At 45.1% G+C, this 17817-nt stretch overlaps 1 protein-coding gene across 4 annotated transcripts in view; it reads right to left on the reverse strand.

Moving 5' to 3' along the window:
* Window positions 1–6922: 6922 nt before the first annotated feature.
* The window catches only part of ZNF892 (zinc finger protein 892), a 40122-nt gene continuing 29227 nt past the window's right edge, over window positions 6923–17817 (reverse strand). For 3 of the 4 annotated variants that reach the window (XM_045519579.2, XM_074354535.1, XM_045519578.2), the window contains exons 3-5: window positions 17499–17604; window positions 16929–17015; window positions 6923–15183 (exon numbers count right to left, since the gene is read on the reverse strand). In XM_045519579.2, the coding sequence (XP_045375535.1) occupies window positions 13940–15183; window positions 16929–17015; window positions 17499–17595 (1428 nt within the window). In that variant the 5' untranslated portion in view covers window positions 17596–17604 and the 3' untranslated portion in view covers window positions 6923–13939. The remainder of the gene's footprint in view (window positions 15184–16928; window positions 17016–17498; window positions 17605–17817) is intronic. The other variant, XM_045519582.2, reaches the window with a different exon arrangement.

Below are 17817 nucleotides of genomic sequence, written 5' to 3' on the forward strand. Positions count from 1 at the left end.
CTGTGTCGTGGCCCCTGCTCACCTTGTTGCTGGTCACCACCTGATATTTGGGGAGCTGGCCCTTCTTCATCCCTGACTCATCACCAAAGGAATTATGTAAGGATCTCTGACTAATGGCCAAGGGGTAAAGGAAGGTGACTGCCGCAGAGGAAGGAAAAGACTTCAAATTGAAGTGTCAGTCATCACAGTCCTAGCAACCTGCTCCTGGCAATCTCGCCAGCGGGAGTTTCTCCTGGGCTCTGTCTGTCCTCAGGCCCTTCCTCCCACGTGTTGTCTGGTCTTCCTCCTGTCTCAGGTCCTGGTATGGGAAACCCCAGCTTGTAACCTGATGGTACTGTGGTCGAGGGATTCTGTTTGAGACTGGGATTTGGGCGCCCTCTGTGTGCACAGCAGGTGACGTTTCAAGGACACATCACACTCAGAAAGGACAGTGTTGGGTTCCGGCCCCTCGCTTCAGACTCATTAACCTCTAAGAACTTCAGTCTCCTTAAATGCAAAAGGGAAGTTCGGTCTTGCTGGCCCCTGAGGTGGACCCCTCATCCCCACAAAGTGACAGCTGATTTCCCCTGACGCAGCAGGGTGAGTTCTGCCCGGAGAGCAATGTTCCTGCAGATGAGGCAGGCCTGGGACAAGGGAGGCAAGGGCACCTGTATCAGGGCCACGGAGTCAGGGTCAGGGTCTTCCTGGCCCAGAGGGAGGGAGGCTGAAAACCCAAGGGCCTGAGAATATCCGGGCTTTGAGGGAGGCGTAACTGGGGTGAATGCTGATGCCCCGTGGGGTGACTGGTGGGACAGAGGGCTGCAATCTGGGAAGCGGATGCCTCTGGGACAGCCAGGCCAGGAGCATGCTTTGGAGGTGAGGGCACCGCACCCCAAAGCAGACCTGGCCCTTTGAAAGGAGGCTTGACAAAGGGGAGATGGGTGTCAGCAGGATAGCGCCAGGAGGGGAAGAGCTGGGGGTATGCCGGAGCCAAGGACCTAGGCTAAATCAGGGGCCAGGCAGGATGTAGGGAGGCCAGACGCCCACTGCAGAGTTGGTGTGAGGTAGTGAGGTGGCAACCCAGCAGGGATGGAAGTTTGGCATCAAGAGGAAGCAGCGGGCTGAGGAACTAGACACACATAGGTGGGACCTGCGCAAATACAGATACCAGGGCACCCGGCAGGTGCCGGCAGCCAGGGGCAGGAAAGCCGGCCCGGGGCTGCAGGTGAAGGAGGCCTCAGCTCTGTAGTCTGTTGCGAGGCCTCCAGGGTCAGCTCAAGGACTCCGGTTTCCACCAAACCCAAGTTCTCACAAGAAGCCACAAGTCAATCATTAAAAAGTCTGCAAACGATAAATGCTGGAGAGGGTGTGGAGCACAGAGAACCCTCCTACACTGCCGGTGGGAGTGTAGTTTGGTGCAACCATGATAGAAAACAGTATGGAGATTCCTTAAAAAACTAAAAATAGACTTACCTTATGATCCAGCAATCCCACTCCTGGGCATATATCTGGAGAAAACTCCAATTTGAAAAGATACATGCACCCCAATATTCATGAAAGCAACCTAAACGTCCATTGACAGATGACTGGATAAAGAAGATGCTGTATTCAGGAATACTATTCAGCCATTAAAAAGAATGAAATAATGCCACTTCCATCCAACATGGATGGACCTAGAGATTACCATACTAACTGAAGTCAGACAGAGAAAGAAAAATACCATATAGTATCACTTATATGTGGAACCTTAAAAAATGACACAAATGAACTTACTTACAAAACAGAAACAGACTGACAGACATAGAAAATAAACTTACGGTTACCAAAGGGGAAAGTGGGGGAAGGATAAATTAGGAGTTTAGGATTAGCAGATACAACCTACTATGTACAGAATAGAACAACAAGGAATTACACACAGGGAATTATATTCAATAGCTTGTAATAACCTATGATGAAAAAGAATATATATATGTTTAACTGAATCAATATGCTGTACATCAGAAAATAACACAATATTGTAAATCAACTACACTTCAATTAAAAAAAAACAGAAGAAGCCTCAGGTCAAACGTGCCTCCGCTTGGGTAGATGTCAGAAAACCAGGAGCACCTGGAAACTTCCAGGGAGAAGTGGCCTTTGCTCAGGTCAGGGAAGTAGGCATGGAGGGAGTCCTGTCTCCTGATTCCCTGGCTGATGAAAATCCTTGAGATTCAGCAGCACCTGCCACACCGCGGAGCCTCCGCAATTCCCCTCGGCGGAAGGCGGCGGGGCGCCTGTCCCGGAGAACGGCCCACAGGTCACCCCATCTGGTCACAACAGTCCCCGACGTGCAATGCTTCCGGGCTCCTCGAGCCCCTAATAAAGTTCTGTCCCCAGCGTTGCTCAGCTGCTGCGGCAAGAACAGTGTCCACGTTCACCAGCCCCGTTTCAGCATCCTCTCCCGGAGGCCGAGGAAGACTCCGCTTCCCAGCCTCCCTTGTAGTTGGCTGAGGCCATGTGACTGATTAATCCTGGTGAACAGGCCGGAGGCAGAAGTAAAGGGAGTTACTTTCTGGCTACAGCACAGCAGAGCAGGTGTGAGGTCTCCTGACTCTCTCTCTCCCTCTGCGTGGGGCCCCTGAAGCCGTACGTCAAGATGGGCTGTCATGGGATAGTAGAGCATCCATCAGCCTGTATCCCGGGGACTTGGCAGAGCTGCCAACATCCACCACCCCCGCCCACACACCCCAATTCCAGCCACCAGAATGAAAACTAAATCCTTGTTGGATTAGGCACTGAGATCTGGAGTTAATCTGTTACTGAAGCATGGCCTAGGCCATCCTACCTAACTACAGCTGCCTGTGGACCAGGTGTCTCCCGGCATCTTCATGTGCTCACAACCAGCTGTCATCTCCTGCCACGCCCCTCCGTCCCCAGACACAGCCACACTGAAGTTGTCTCTGCCCCCAACCTGCCAGCGCTCATGCCTCTATCTGTGCCATTGAACAGGCTGTGTCCCCACCCAAATGCCCTCCTGAAGTTCTTGGTGGCTAAGCCTGCGACTGCACCACCAGTGGGGCCGAGGTCCGAGTACCTGTCTCCAGGGCCACACCTCTCCTCTGATAGTGTAGTCATGTGTCTGTTTATCTCCCCACTGGAGTTTCTGAGAAATGAGTCTACATCACTGTTAGAACAGGCTCACCAGGACCCTTGGATGGGTTTCCTTGTGAAGGCCTTGCTTGGGACTGAACCACACAAGGGCACATCTCCCAGCAAGGCCTCACCTCCATGCACAGCCAGGATCCCCAACTCAAAGCCGTAGGACCCTCCTTCCTCCCAGCTGAGGAGCCCAGGTCAGAGGCATCTCCCCACGGCAGGCTGTGTTCTGCTCCGCATCCTGAGGCCTCTGGTCATTTCTATGGCTGCAACTTTATAGACCTAACTCTGCAAGAGACTGGGTGACTGGTCCTGTGGGGCTGCAGGAGCGCAAAGAAGCAGACGGTGTCAGCCAAGAACAGCCTGCCCAAGCTGAGCAAATGTGTGTATTGAAAAGGGAAAGGACCATTTAAAACGTTTGTGTGTGTGTGTGTGTGTGTGTGTGTGTGTGTGTGTGTAGTTATAACAAAGAGCTAGAATTTGGAGTTCTTATAAAAAAAAACCCTGGACAAAGGTGTGCTTCCAAAATTTAAAACCACGTCACTTGAAGTCATTCCCAGGGAAAGTACATCTTTCAAAAACAATTAGTCCAGCAGAGAACAGGACACCCCACATAATGAGGCAAACTAGAATTAGAGAGCTAAAAATAATTTCAGGTGTGTTTTGCCAAGAATTCAAAAGGCCATTCAGTCCACACACTTTCACTGAGTGCCCTCTGTGGACCCACTGCCATGCTGGGTGCTGGGAGCACGGGTGAATGGAGGGATATTTCTGCAACTCTGTTTCCTGAAAACAAAAAAGGAGCAGCCTAAATCAGTAGGAGCCATGGAAGGGATCAGGGTACGGAGATGCTCTAAGAAATGACAAGAAAATAAAATCATTTTCCTTTTGTTGTTTCTCCATAGACATGGCTTCTAAAGAGACCAATCACCTTACTCTTTTTTGAAGCAGACACGCTAGAAGTCCTGAGTCCAAAGCTGGCAAGTTCATGGGATGTGCTAAGGACCAGCACTGAACAGGTGAGCCACTCCAGAGTTTTAAAGGGATGAAAAGCAAAATACCCTCATGGAAACATCAGCCAAAACCTGTCTTCTGTTGTTTTGCTCAGCGAGGAGACCAGGAGAGTCCCAGGTCCACTGCCTTGACTGCGGCCCTGATGTCCGATTGCTGGGGGGTCATCTTACTGAGGTGGAAAGCCCCATAAAAAAGACCAGCAAGACCCCCAGGCAGGGCCACTACTCTCCTGCCATCAGGTTCCCTGGCCCAGCGGCTCTATCTCACCTTTTGCCTCAGAAACCGCTTATTTCCAGGCAAGTGGAACTTATCCCTAAAATTCTATTGGTTCCCTGAGCTAACTCCCGATTGGTCCATTTGTAGTACTTCATTTGCATAGAGCTCACTCCTGATTGGTCCATTTCTCTCCCTCCTGATTGATCCATTTCTACAAAGCTTGTTCCTAATTAGTCAACTTTTATTATACCTTATTTGCATATGATGTTGCAAAGTATAGACTGGCAGCCTATAAAAGCCTGTGTAAACCCACAGATGGGATCCAGGGCTTGAAGTGTTAACTCCTCTGGGGCTGCTGGTGTAAATAAACCTGAGTTCTCCAGCTCTCCAAATGCTGCTTCTCTCTGCCAGGATCCAGGTTGCTGTCACAACTGAGCTGTAACACCGAGCTGTAACACACTTTTCTGCAACACTACCATCAGGGGGACATCACAGAACCCCTTTGATCTGTGTCTTCACGTGAAAGTTTAGTTTATGAATAGGCCCTGCCTCCTAAAGCAGAAAGGATAGAATGTGTATTCAGCACTTACACAGTACCTGCCACGTGGCAGGTGCTCAACAAATGGTAGTAATTGTCAGTGAAGCCTGGGGCTCAGTAATTGAAAATTGCGGGGGTGTGGCTCTGTGAAGGTAAATCATTTTCCAAAATCCTCCATGGGCTGGAAGAAGATCAAAGTCTTTTTCAGCTGAGGCTGGTGAACTAAACAGGTAATGAAGATGAGTAATACTGTCTGGATTATGATAAGGACAGAATGAAACCAGCTCTCTTTAGGGGCTTCCGCTCGGCACAGGTATCTCTGGTGATCTGACGGGGCCTCGGCCCCTGAATGACTGGTACAACACTGCCACCTGGTGAAGCTAAAGGGAACTACAGGACAGTGTTAAAAGGACAATAAACCCCTGAAAAGGGCAAAACCAAAGTGAGCTCCAGGACAGCAGAGCCGAGGTCCTGCTTACCCCCTTTCACCTAACGTTAAATGAACGTGATCTACTCAGCTAACTCTGCGTCTTTGCCAGGCAGTTAATATTTCCCTCCTCCCCTTTTTCTTTTTAAACTCTGAAACGTGAAAACACACACATACATATTACGTACACTTACACAAGTTTAAGAAAAATGTTGCATGCACTGCATACTTAAATCTTAACTGTACAGTTTTGGCAGACAGAGACGCATCTGTGGAACCCACACCCAATCAAGATAAGGAAGATCTGTCATCGCCCTAGAAATTTCTCTGTGTCCCTTCCCTTCAGTCCTCCCCCAAGAAGCAGTGGCTCTTTACTTTTGGTCACTATATATCAGTTTTATTCTTCCTAGTGTTTCGTATAAATGGAATCGTATAGTACGCACTGTATGTTCTAACTCCTTTCACTCACGTGGTGTTTTTGAAATTCGTATGCGCGTCAGTAGCTTTATTGTTGAGCAGCCGTCCATTGTGTGAATATGCCATAATTTACTTTTCTATTATACTGCAGATGGATATTTGGGCTGTTTCCAGTTTTGGCTAAGAATAGCACTTCTAGGAACAATCTTGTAGAAGTGTTTTTGTGAACAAGTGTTTTCCTTTCTCTTGAGTAAATACTCAGGAGTCAGATTTCTGGGTCACGGGGTAGGTAAATGTTTACCTTTCTAAGAAACTGCTAAACCACTTTCCAAAGTGGGGTAGTATTTTTACCTCCCCACCAGCAGTGTATGAGTTTCCTTTTGTTTCTAAAATCTGGAGAAGTCCAATTCTATCTGAGCAGCAAAGCAAGGAAAATAAGCATCCAAATGAACTGTTACGTCAGCATTGAGGCAGATGTTCTAAAATTCCCAACAGAAGTGGAGATGCTGCATTAAAACGTCCTATGTCTGCTCATAAAAACATAAATCTACCTTCAGACAAAAGAATCACTTCTCACTAAAAGGAACCAAGGATCCTTGGAGAATGGCTGATTCCAGATTTGGTCCAAGGAAAGAGAAGAGTGAGCCTGGAATCTCCTCTCAGAAAACAAGGACAGAGCAGCCAGCACAAAGGGTTCCCACTTCCCACGTTTCATCATAACGAAGCGAAGGGCGGTAGCATCCCCAATGCAGATACCTAATGAAGAACTTGTATCAGGAATAGACATAAAGAACTTCCACAAATGAATCAGAGACCTGCTGGCCTGAGTAGAGCAGAGTGCCCTCCCCAGTGTGGGTGCAGCATCCAATCTGCTGAGGGCATGAATGGGACATGAACAGAACAGAAAGGCAGAGGACCCGTGAACTGGCTCTCGCTGCCTGACTGCTGCGCTGGGTTTCTCTTCTCCTGCCCTCCACACCCCTGGTTCTCAGGTCTTCAGACTCGGACTGGAATCTACATTATTATTCTCCAGTCTCAGGCTTTTTTAACTACATACCAGCTTTCCTGGGTCCTCAGCTTGCAGACAACAGGTCCTAGGACTTCTCAGCCTCCATAAATGCATGAGCCAATTCCTTGCAATAAATACCTTTATCTAATAGGAAATACAGATACAGATGTATAGACACATGCAGATATCAATTATAGATTTACTGCTTTACTTAGTCCACCAATTCAAATGCTAATTTCTTCAAAGAGCACAGACACAATGTTTTCCCAGCTATCTGGTAGCCCTGCCAAATTAATACATAAAATTGGCCATCACACTCATTTATTTTTACCATTTAGTCTTTTTTTTTTTTTTTAAATGAGCTTCCTCAGGCCAGAGTCCTAGCAGGTAAGAGATCGTTGGTCGTTTTGTAGCTGCACTGAAATCTTGAGGTGGAAATAAGGTGTGGGTCGGAGAAATGTGTCTTTGTCTCCACCTTCACTAGCAGCCTTCCATGAATCTTCCAATAGTGATAAGCACTTGACAGCTTACAAATCACTTTGCATCTGTTATCTACCTTGTCTGGCTACTCTCAAGTGGGCATTACCTTTAAAATATATATATAAATGAGGAAACAGACTTAAAAGGATGAAGTGATTTGTCCCAAATCCCAATTACTTTCCCTCTTTATTTTGTTGGCCCTCTATGATATTCTGTGTTATATATCAAATTAAATGGGCGAGCATATAGCTCAGTGGTAGAGCCCAAGCTTAGCCTGCACAATGTCCTGGGTTCAATCCCCAGTACCTCCATTAAAACAAATAAATAAACCTAATTACCTCCCCTCCCCAAACAAACAAACAAAAAACCCAAAATTAAAATGAACAGATATATACATATAGGTAATACATAATAGGAAAAAACCCAACCAAAATTCTGAATCTAATTCTCCGGTGATACTCACATGCTCTTGGGAAAAAGATACAAATAACCACGTTTAACCCCATAGTTTATATTCTTAGTCATATCTATGCTTCTTTCTCAAATGTGTAGCCTACAGTTAAATACTGGTGTTTCCTCAGTTTAAAAACTACAGTTCCAGCTCATACGACTCAATAAGAAGAAAATAAACAACCCAATCCAAAAATGGGAAGAAGACCTAAACAAGCAATTCTCCAAGGAAGACATACAAATGATCAATAGGCACATGAAAAAATGCTCAATATCACTAATTATCAGAGAAATGCAAATCAAAACTACAATGAGGTATCACCTCACACCAGTCAGAATGGCCGTCATTCAAAAATCCACAAATGACAAATGCTGGAGAGGGTGTGGAGAAAAGGGAACCCTCCTACACTGCTGGTGGGAATGTAGTTTGGTGCAGCCACTGTGGAAAACAGGATGGAGAGTCCTCAAAAGACTAGGAATAAATTTACCATACGATCCAGGAATCCCACTCCTGGGCTTATATCCAGAAGGAGCCCTACTTCAGGATGACACCTGCACCCAAATGTTCATAGCAGCATTATTTACAATACCCAAGACATGGAAACAGCCTAAATGTCCATCAACAGGTGACTGGATAAAGAAGATGTGGTATATTTATACAATGGAATACTATTCAGCCATAAAAACCGACAACATAATGCCATTTGCAGCAACATGGATGCTCCTGGAGAATGTCATTCTAAGTGAAGTAAGCCAGAAAGGGAAAGAAAAATACCACATGAGATCGCTCATATGTGGAATCTAAGAAACAAACAAACAAAGCATAAATACAGAACAGAAATAGACTCATAGACATAGAATACAGACTTGTGGTTGCCAAGGGGGTGGGGAGTGGGAAGGGATAGATGGGATTTCAAAATTGTAGAACAGATAAACAAGATTATACTGTACAGCACAGGGAAATATACACAAGATCTTATGGTAGCTCACAGAGAAAGGAATGTGACAATTAATATATATATATATGTTCATGTATAATTGAAAAATTGAACTCTACACTGGAATTTGACACAACATTGTAAAATGATTATAAATCAATAAAAAATGTTAAAAAATAATAAAAAACATAAAACTACAGTTCCTTCAAAGCTAGATGAAGCTTGCAGCCTGGTAGTTTCTACCCACCAACTTGGCAACGTATCTCCGGGGAACAGTGAGCATCCCTCTGGGTACCTACCTGGTTACAAATGACCTGTGTAAGCCACAAACTTCCGACACAACTTGACCCACCATTTCAGTGTCAGATGGGAGGATGGGAAAGGCGGCGCAGTGACTTTCCCTATTTCTCTTCGTACAGCTAAAAACCCTGGACACGCTTTAGAAAACAACAATGAGAAGATTCTAAAAGATGGAGAGAATACAGGCTGACTGGGGACCCTGGGACCTGAAGCACGATGCTGCACTGATTCCTTGGGTTTCCTTTTGCCTCATTTGTCTTAGACCGAGCAGGTAATCCAGAAACACCACCAACAAAAAGCCCAAGGAAAGTCTGCTCTTTCTTGCCAAAGGACTAGGTAAAGAACAGCCTAGTAAGACAGAAAATTTTTAGACAGTAATGACCGTACTTCAACCAAAGGCCATGGGAAAACACTGTGGTCTTATCCACACCACCAAAGGCCAAGTTGGGAGCCTAAATGTCCACCCTCACTGGGCTGTAACAAGGCTCCTTGATGTCCCACACCCCTGGTGGGGTCAGAGAAGGTCAAGTGGGGGATTTTCAAAGCCAATCCCTCCCCACTTCCCATTCCGGCAGCATCACTGGGGACCATGTAGGGAGGCGAGGCTTCCTACCCCACTCAGGGACAAGACATTGCTCCCCTTCCTTACCGGTGTGGTGTCAGCGGAGGCCACATGGGGAGCAGGGACTCCCCACCCCAGCCCAGCAGTACTGAGGACCCCTGTCCCACATGTCAGTAGAGGCCAATGATGGACCTGGACTTCCAACACCGGCTTGTAGTGATGAGGGAGTGTCCCTCCAACCCTTTCTCTGTCAGAGCAGTGTCAGAGGAATCCTGCCCAAACAGAAGCTCCTGGCAGAATTCAGAGCCTCATAATATGCAAAATGTCTAGATTTCAACTGAAAATCCCTCATCACACCAAGAACCAGGAAAATCTGCACCTGAGTGAGAGAAGATGATTCACGGATGCCAACACTGACATGGCGCGGGTGTAAGAATCACCTGACAAGGACTTTTAAAACCGTCATGAGAACAAAGCCCCACTGAGCAATTACAAACATGCATGATACACATTTTAAAAATAACAGAAAGTCTCAGCAGAGGAACAGAATATACAGAGAATCCAATGCCATCGAAAACCACAATAACTGAAATAAAACCCAGTAATGGGCTCAAACAGCAGAACGGAAGGGACAGAGGAATCAGTGAACTTCAAGACAGAACAACAGAAAATACCCAATCGGAACAAAGAGAAAATCGCTGTGAACTGAACTGTCCCCCAAATTCATATGCTGAAGTCCTAACCCCAATGTAACTGAATTCAGAGGTAGGGCTTTTAGGAGTAATCAGGTTAAATGAGGTTGTAAGTATAGGGTCTTAATCGGATAAGATTGGTAGACTTCTAAGCAGAGGAAGAGAGAATTCTCTCTCTATACCCATGTCCCGAGAGGCTTTGAGGACACAGCAAGAAGGCGGCCCTCTGAAAGCCGGGAAGAGAGCTCTTACCAGAAACCAGCTTGGCTGCAACCAGCTTGGCTGCACCTTCCCAGCCTCCAGAACTGTGAGAATTACATTTCTGTTTTTAAGCCACCCAGTCTGCGGTATAGGCACACCTCGGAGATACTGCAGCTTCAGTTCCAGACAACCACAATAAATTGAATAGCGCAACGAGTCACATACATTTTCTGGTTTCCCAGTGGGTAGAAAAGTTATCTTTACACTATACTGTAGTCTCTTAAGTGTGCAATGGTATTATGTCTAAAAAACAACATATATACCTTAATTTAAAAATACTTTATTGCTAAAAGATGCTAACCTTTAGCGAGTTGTAGTGGTCACTGATCACAGATCTCCATAACAAATAAAATAATAATGAAAAAGTTTGAAATATTGAGAGAGTTACCAAAATATGACACAGAGACATGAAGTGAGCAAATGCTGTGGGAAAAATGGCACCAATAGAATTACTCAACACAGGGTTGCCACAAACCTTGAATTTGTTAAAACACAGACACACAATACCTACAAAGCACAATAAAGTGAAGTGCAATAAAACAAGGTTTGCCTGTATTTTGTCTTAGAATCCAAACAGATTAAGACAGATTTTGGTACCTGAAAGTGTGATGCTGTTCTAACAAATAGCTAAAAATGTGGAAGCAGCTTTGGAACTGGGTAATGCTTAGAGGTTGGAAGTTTTGAAGTATGTACTAGAAATATGGATATTAAAAGGCATTCTGGTGAGGTCTCAGATGGAAATGAAGAACACATTATTGGAAACTGAAGAAAGGGGATGCTTGTTGTAAAGCAGCAAAGAAGGTGGCTCAACTGTGTTCCAGTGTTCGGTGGAAGGCAGAACCTGCAAGCAGTGAAACTGGATACCCAGCAGAGTTCCAGGCAAAGTACTGAGGGCACAGCTTGGGTCCTCCTAACTGCTTAGAGCAAAACTCGAGAGGCGAGATAAATTGAGGAAGGAACTACTAAACAAAGAGGAACTAGAACTTGGAGATTTAGAAAATTCTATCCACATTGCAAAACATGAAAAAGCTTGTTCTGGAGAGAACACTGAGGGTGTGGCTGATTTTGATTCATTTTGATCAAGAGATCAGGGTGTGTCTCAGATTTAAGCAGCTGTTCTCAGCAGAAGCCAGGAATAGAAATGGGACTTCACCAGCAGAAGCACCACCAGCTGGGACTAAAGGGGACAGAAAAACCAGACAAATGAAGGAAGACTGCTGGACTTCTTAGCCCCTGCAGGGCCAGACAGGGGAGCTCATTCAGCTTCAAGAAAAGGAAGAATGACTCTGAAGTCAGTTCAAAGATCTTTAGCCTGCCTTTGATTGCAAAGGATGGGGGCATCATCTCAGTTTCAACAGGCCAGACAGCTTCCAACCAGTTTGGAGGCAGGGCTGCCCAGCGGAGCCTTCTTGGCGGGTCTGCTGCACCAGTGGGTCTGGAAGGTGGGGCATCAAGCCAAAGAACCTTAAGACCTCATGCAGTTTGCCTTGCCAGGTTTTGGGCTCGCTTGGGACCCATAACCCCTTCCTTCTTCCCTATTTCTTCCCTTTGGAATGAGAATGTCTATTCTACACTGTCCCCTTTTAGAAGCACATGACACGTCTGGTTTCACAGGTTCACAGATGGACAAGCATTTTGCCTCAGGAGAATCTTCGAGTCTCACTCATATCTGAGCTATGTGATGTTTAGATGAGACTTTGGACTATAGAGCTGATGCTGGAATGAGTTAAGACTTTGGGGGTTGTTGGGATGGAGTGAATGTATTTTGCACATGAGAACACAAATTTTGGGGGGCCAGGGGCTAAACACTAAATTGTATTCCACCAAAATTCATATGTTGAAGTGCTAACTTCCAGGGAGGCTGAATTTGGAGGTAGAGTTTTTTGGAGTTAATTAAGGTTCAGTGAGGTCATAGGCTGGATTCCTAACTGGATAGGAATCTCCTTCTTCTTCATAAGAAGAGGGGGAGAGAGAGCTTTCTCTTTTCACACGCATGCAGCAAGGAAAGGCCATATGAGGACACGGCAAGAAAGCAGCCATCTGCAAGCCAGGAAGAGAGCCCTCACCAGAGACCAAAGTCGACACCTTGATCTTGGACTTCTAGCCTCCAGAACTGTGAGAAATTAGTTTCTGTTGTTTGAATCACACAATCTATGGTATTTTGTTAGGGAAACCCAAGCAGACTAAGAGAAAAATACACTGAAAAATAAATAAACAGGCCCTCAATAACCCAGGAGACTACAGTCAACAGACTAACATCTGTGAAATCCGGTGAAATCTGGTGTTCAGGAAGGAGAGGGGGGTGGGGGCTCAAAATGTATTCAAAGAAATTGTGGCCAAGAATCCCCCCAATTTGGCAAAAGACATAAATTTAAAAGATTCAAGAAGCTGGGAAAACAGGATAAACTCAAAGAAATGCACACTAAGACATCACAGTCAAACTTGTAAAAACTAAAAACACAGTAGTCAAAATGTTTGCAAAAATAACCTTCGAAGTTTCAGGGAAAAACAAATTATGTTTAACGATATCACCTCCCTCTATCCAAGAGTAAACTGGTGAAAAGTAAGGATGCCAAAGTCTTTTCACGTTTTTCACAATCTAATACGTTGTGTCAGTTCAGCTCTACAACTAAATTCAGTGATGGCATGAAAAAGTCTAAGGTCCAAATGACACACAACTGAGCTAAAGCTTTGTCAATAAGCACATTCTCAGCTTAAAGCAGGCTGAAAACATCAGAGGTCCTTTCTGTGGTCGCCCTGTCTAGGCCTTCGGTCTTGACCCCTGGAGTTAATGTGATTCTCAGTACATGACTTCTCAAAAAGTAAGGTCTGAAAGACCAGAAGTGCAGAAGTGGGCTGCTAGGCCAACATTCCTTGGCTTCAAGGTGGAAACACTGCAACTGACCAACAAGTCTTGACGTATTTTCCCTGGTTGTATTCATATGGGTAGTTATCTTAATCCACATTTCTTGAGTTCATCTCCCCAGCTCTTTTTCTCTACCCTTTCCATCTACCTCCTAAGTGCTCTTGTATTTAAGACTAAAGACAACTTCCTTCTGCCACCACTCTCGCCCCTGGATAAACTCACTGTGAATCGTCAACCTCTTATTTCTACCCGGGCATCTTCCCTAAAAGAACCATTTATCCCTTTAAGTTTTCAGCCCATTAACATTCTGAGATCACCCAGCCCAGCTAAGATTCCTCTATTGTGGCATATCCTATCTCCATCCCAGGGACTGTGCAGTTTACATACACATTAGGGTGTTGGAAATAATTTTCCCTTCTCCCCAGGGAAATCCACAGTGTCCTCTATTAGGACATTAAAAAAAAATGTAAAACCATTCTTTCACACTCTAGGAAAGCTATGTCCCATATCAACAGTGACTTATCAATTGATATCTTTTTTTGTTACAGTCTTAAATTCCTTTCTCGCCCTCACAGCGTGGATAGTCATTGTTCAATAAATATGTTCGGAATGTACTAGATTTACATGGTCTTTATGCAGTATAAATTCCGTTTTGCTAGCTGAAGGCTGAATGGTCACTAAAGACTTTCCCATACTCCTTGGTCTTCCCTCTAGTGTGAGTTTTCTGATGTTGAGAAAGGGACGAACTCTGGCTGAAAGCTCTCCCGCATTCCTTACACTTGTAGGGTTTTTCTCCAGTGTGAGTTTTCTGGTGCTTTGTAAGTGACGAGCTCTGGCTGAAAGCTTTTCCACAGTCCTTACACTTGTAAGGTTTCTCTCCAGTGTGTGTCCTCTGATGACGAATGAGGGCTGAGCGGTCACTGAAGGCTTTGGCACAATCACTGCATTTGTAGGGTTTCTCCCCAGTGTGAGTCCTCTGGTGCTGAGTCAGGGCTGAACAGTAACCAAACGCTTTCCCACATTCGTGACACTCATAAGGCCTCTCTCCAGTGTGAGTTCTCTGGTGCTGAATAAGGCCTGAACGATCACTGAACGCTTTCCCGCATTCGTTACACTTATAGGGTTTCTCTCCAGTGTGAATGACCTGATGCTGGGTAAGGAACGTGCTTTGGCTGAAGGCCTTCCCACATTCATTACACTCATAAGGTTTCTCTCCTGTATGAATTCGCTGGTGCTGAGTGAGGTACGAACTCTGATTAAAGGCCTTCCCACATTCATTGCATTCATAGGGTTTCTCCCCAGTGTGGATTATATGATGCCGAATAAGGGCTGAGCGGTGACTGAAGGCTTTCCCACATTCGTGACATTTGTAAGGTTTCTCTCCCGTGTGAATTCTCTGGTGTAGGGTGAGGTGTATGCTCTGGCTAAAGGCTTTACCACATTCGTTACATTCATAGGGTTTTTCTCCTGTGTGAATCCTCTGATGCAAGACAAAAGCTGAGTAGTAGCTAAAGGCCTTCTCGCACTCATTACACTTCCAGGGTTTCTTCCCTGCACAAATTTTCTCATGCCTCGTTAGATCTGAATTCTGTTTCAAGTTCTTTTTAAATGAATCACAACGATGTAGTCTCTCCCCTTGCTGTGGAACAAGTAATGACCTCCGACTGAAATTTCTTCCAAATCCATCACACAGGTAACTTCTCTCCCCAGGTTTCTTCTGAGGGGCAACCTCTTGTATTAAGAGTTTCTCGTGGTTTTCTTGCTGACTCTCTAAAGAATCCTCACCTTCACTGGAACCTTCCTTTGGAAATCTTTCAGTTAACACCCCAGGGGCTGAGTCTTCTTCAGAACTGTCCTGCTCTGGAGTGAGCGCCTTGCTTTCTGGTCTTGCCTCCCAGTCTGAAAGAAACACAACTCCAATGTATCGTTTCCTACACCGAGAGGAAAATGACTGCTGTGGTAGGGAAATAATGAAACGAACAAACAAAATAATGCACATAAAGAGACTAACGGATAAGAAACAGGAGGGTCTGGTGGAGACAGGACTGGGATCAGTGATGGGTCTCCCAGGGATTGCCCAGTGTCACCACCTCACCAGAGTCTCACCTCTTCATGCCTTGACAATGACCATCATTAGCCGATCTTGCCACCAATCCACTCCTGTTCCACTATGTCCCAATCACTGCTAACAGACCAACCTTTTAAAACCATACCTCTTACATCAAAATCTCTGTTGGTTCCACTGTCCCCAAGTGAGACACAAATCCTAGAAGCTAGCATTCGAGGTGGTCCAGATTTACAAATTCAATTAGTAATTAAAAAGCAACTGACAATCTCTGATCTATTCATACTCAACAAATTAGAAACAGTAAAACATAGCCAAGTTAAAAAAAAAAAAATGAGTAGTGTGTGGGCAGGGGAAGGTCAAATCCCCACATGCTCAGATTGGTCCCCAACTTGTCAGGACACCTGCCCCTGAATTCTAGGCTTCCTGGTAAGATTTGGGGAAGAAACTGTACTGCTAGAAGTGTTTAAATATTCCAGGCTTAAATGGTCATTAATATCTATTCCCACCATGACTCTCCATGAAATAGATCAAGACAATACAATGTTTATCATAATCAGAAGAGGCTGGGATTTCCAGGACAAATAGGTAGAAATAGATTAAAGGCAAATGGACTTTTAGCTAAGGGGAAGCCTCAAACATTTGCAGAGAACATATGCTTAGTGGAGGATAGTCAGAGCCTTGCCTACCCGGTGTTAAGGGTTCAAGATGGACAGAGAAGGTAAAATGACTAGGCAGGGGCAGGTATACCGACAAAGGTCCTGAAGACAGAGAAACACAGAACTGGCACAGTGAACAGCTCACTGTGGGGAATCCGGCAGTGTTACGCTGTCTTAAGTGGACGAGGATAAGACTAAAGAAAGTAAAATTAGCTCGTAGTCTAGTGCAGTATCCAGTTGGACAGAAGTGACAGGCTCAAATCCATGACATTTTCTGAAAGAAAAGTTAGCAGGACTTCATCATTAGCTCTCCTTTGCTTACCAGATAGCCAGGTACTGTTCTAAGCATTTCTCTCGGATTATATCATTTTATCCTCACAACAACCCTATGAGGTAAGCGCTATAATGATAGCATTTCACAGCTGGGGAATGTGAGCCATAGGAAGGCTAACTCACCTGCTGAAGGTCACAGAGTTAGTAAGTAGTTGAGATTGGCTTTTGAACCTAAGAATGATTGCAAAGTCTACATTCTTAACCACTATGCTATGCTGCCTCTGCTTAGACAGAGAGGAAGGGAAGTAAAGACTCAGAAATGAATTCACAGTCATTGGTCTGAGACAAAAAGTCACACTATCCTGCCGAGATAAAATAACATATATGAAAAAGCCTGGTTTAGAGCCTTGCACCCAGGCAAATTACTAACAAACGTTAAATGTTGATTTTATTTCACCTTATTTGGGAAAAAGAATTAGTCTGAAAGGGTAGAAAGTATTTACTTTCTAAAAAATAACATTATGACTTTATAACAGATCTCCAGTTCACTTCAACCCTTCCAGGGGTCTAGCAAAATCAAGCATTTCAAAGATGCTCTTCCACGGACCATCTGGGTTTTATGTTCACTGTTTCCAACAATCACTCACCTGGACTAGCTGCTTTTGAGACTTCTCTCTCCAGCTCCTCCCCACACTCCAACTGAGAGATTACATCAGGCTTGGAAATTGGCAGCCCTGTTCATGGGGAAAGATAAAGGAGTCTGGTAAAGGGTCCAGTGTCAGCTCCTTGGTTGCTGGGGAAGACAGTGTAAGAGAGAGAGGTTGGTTCTGAATTTCTCTGAAGAAGGTAGGAAGACTGATATGGGGTCCATTTGAGTTCAGAACAATTGAATCACTTTTTTTTTCCTCTCCCTATTAAAATAAGCACCCATTTATTAAGAGGTGCTTCCACTAGAACTTTGTCTCAACATCCTTGGTCAGGGAGTAGGGAAGAAGGATGCTATGACCTTGGCAAATTCAATTTTAAAAAGGTGTCCATTTCTAACTCCAGGAGTGTTAAACCTATATTTAGAAACAAGAAGAGCAGAAATTGCCTGTTCTCAGACCTTACACAGGGATTAAAAATCTTTGAATCTAAGCACCTCAGGGCTCCTAGGAACTGAGGAAGCAAAGGTACCACACTGGGTAAATTCACAGGGGGCGGGGAGCCATCCTTACCCAGCAAGACCAGATTCCTATGCTTCTCAGGCACATCTCCCTGAGGAGGGTTCAGCTGCCCCCACTGGGTGAGAGCCTCAGCCATATCCCTGATCATCAAGGACTCCTGAAAAACGAAACACATCAGTGCTCACCCAGGGACCTCCTTCCGGAAGGTGCTGGGATGGACTCAAACTGTCGGCACAAGAGAAGGAAGACAGGAAAGGCAGGAAGGTTAGACAAAACGACCTCTAACTTCCCTTCCAACACTAAGACCCTCTGGCGCATTTGTAGCCTCAGATGCTCCTTACCTCCACGCATCAGAACCGCGTGTAATCTG

Source organism: Camelus bactrianus, chromosome 28 (genome assembly GCF_048773025.1).
Source record: "Camelus bactrianus isolate YW-2024 breed Bactrian camel chromosome 28, ASM4877302v1, whole genome shotgun sequence".
Taxonomy (NCBI): domain Eukaryota; kingdom Metazoa; phylum Chordata; class Mammalia; order Artiodactyla; family Camelidae; genus Camelus; species Camelus bactrianus.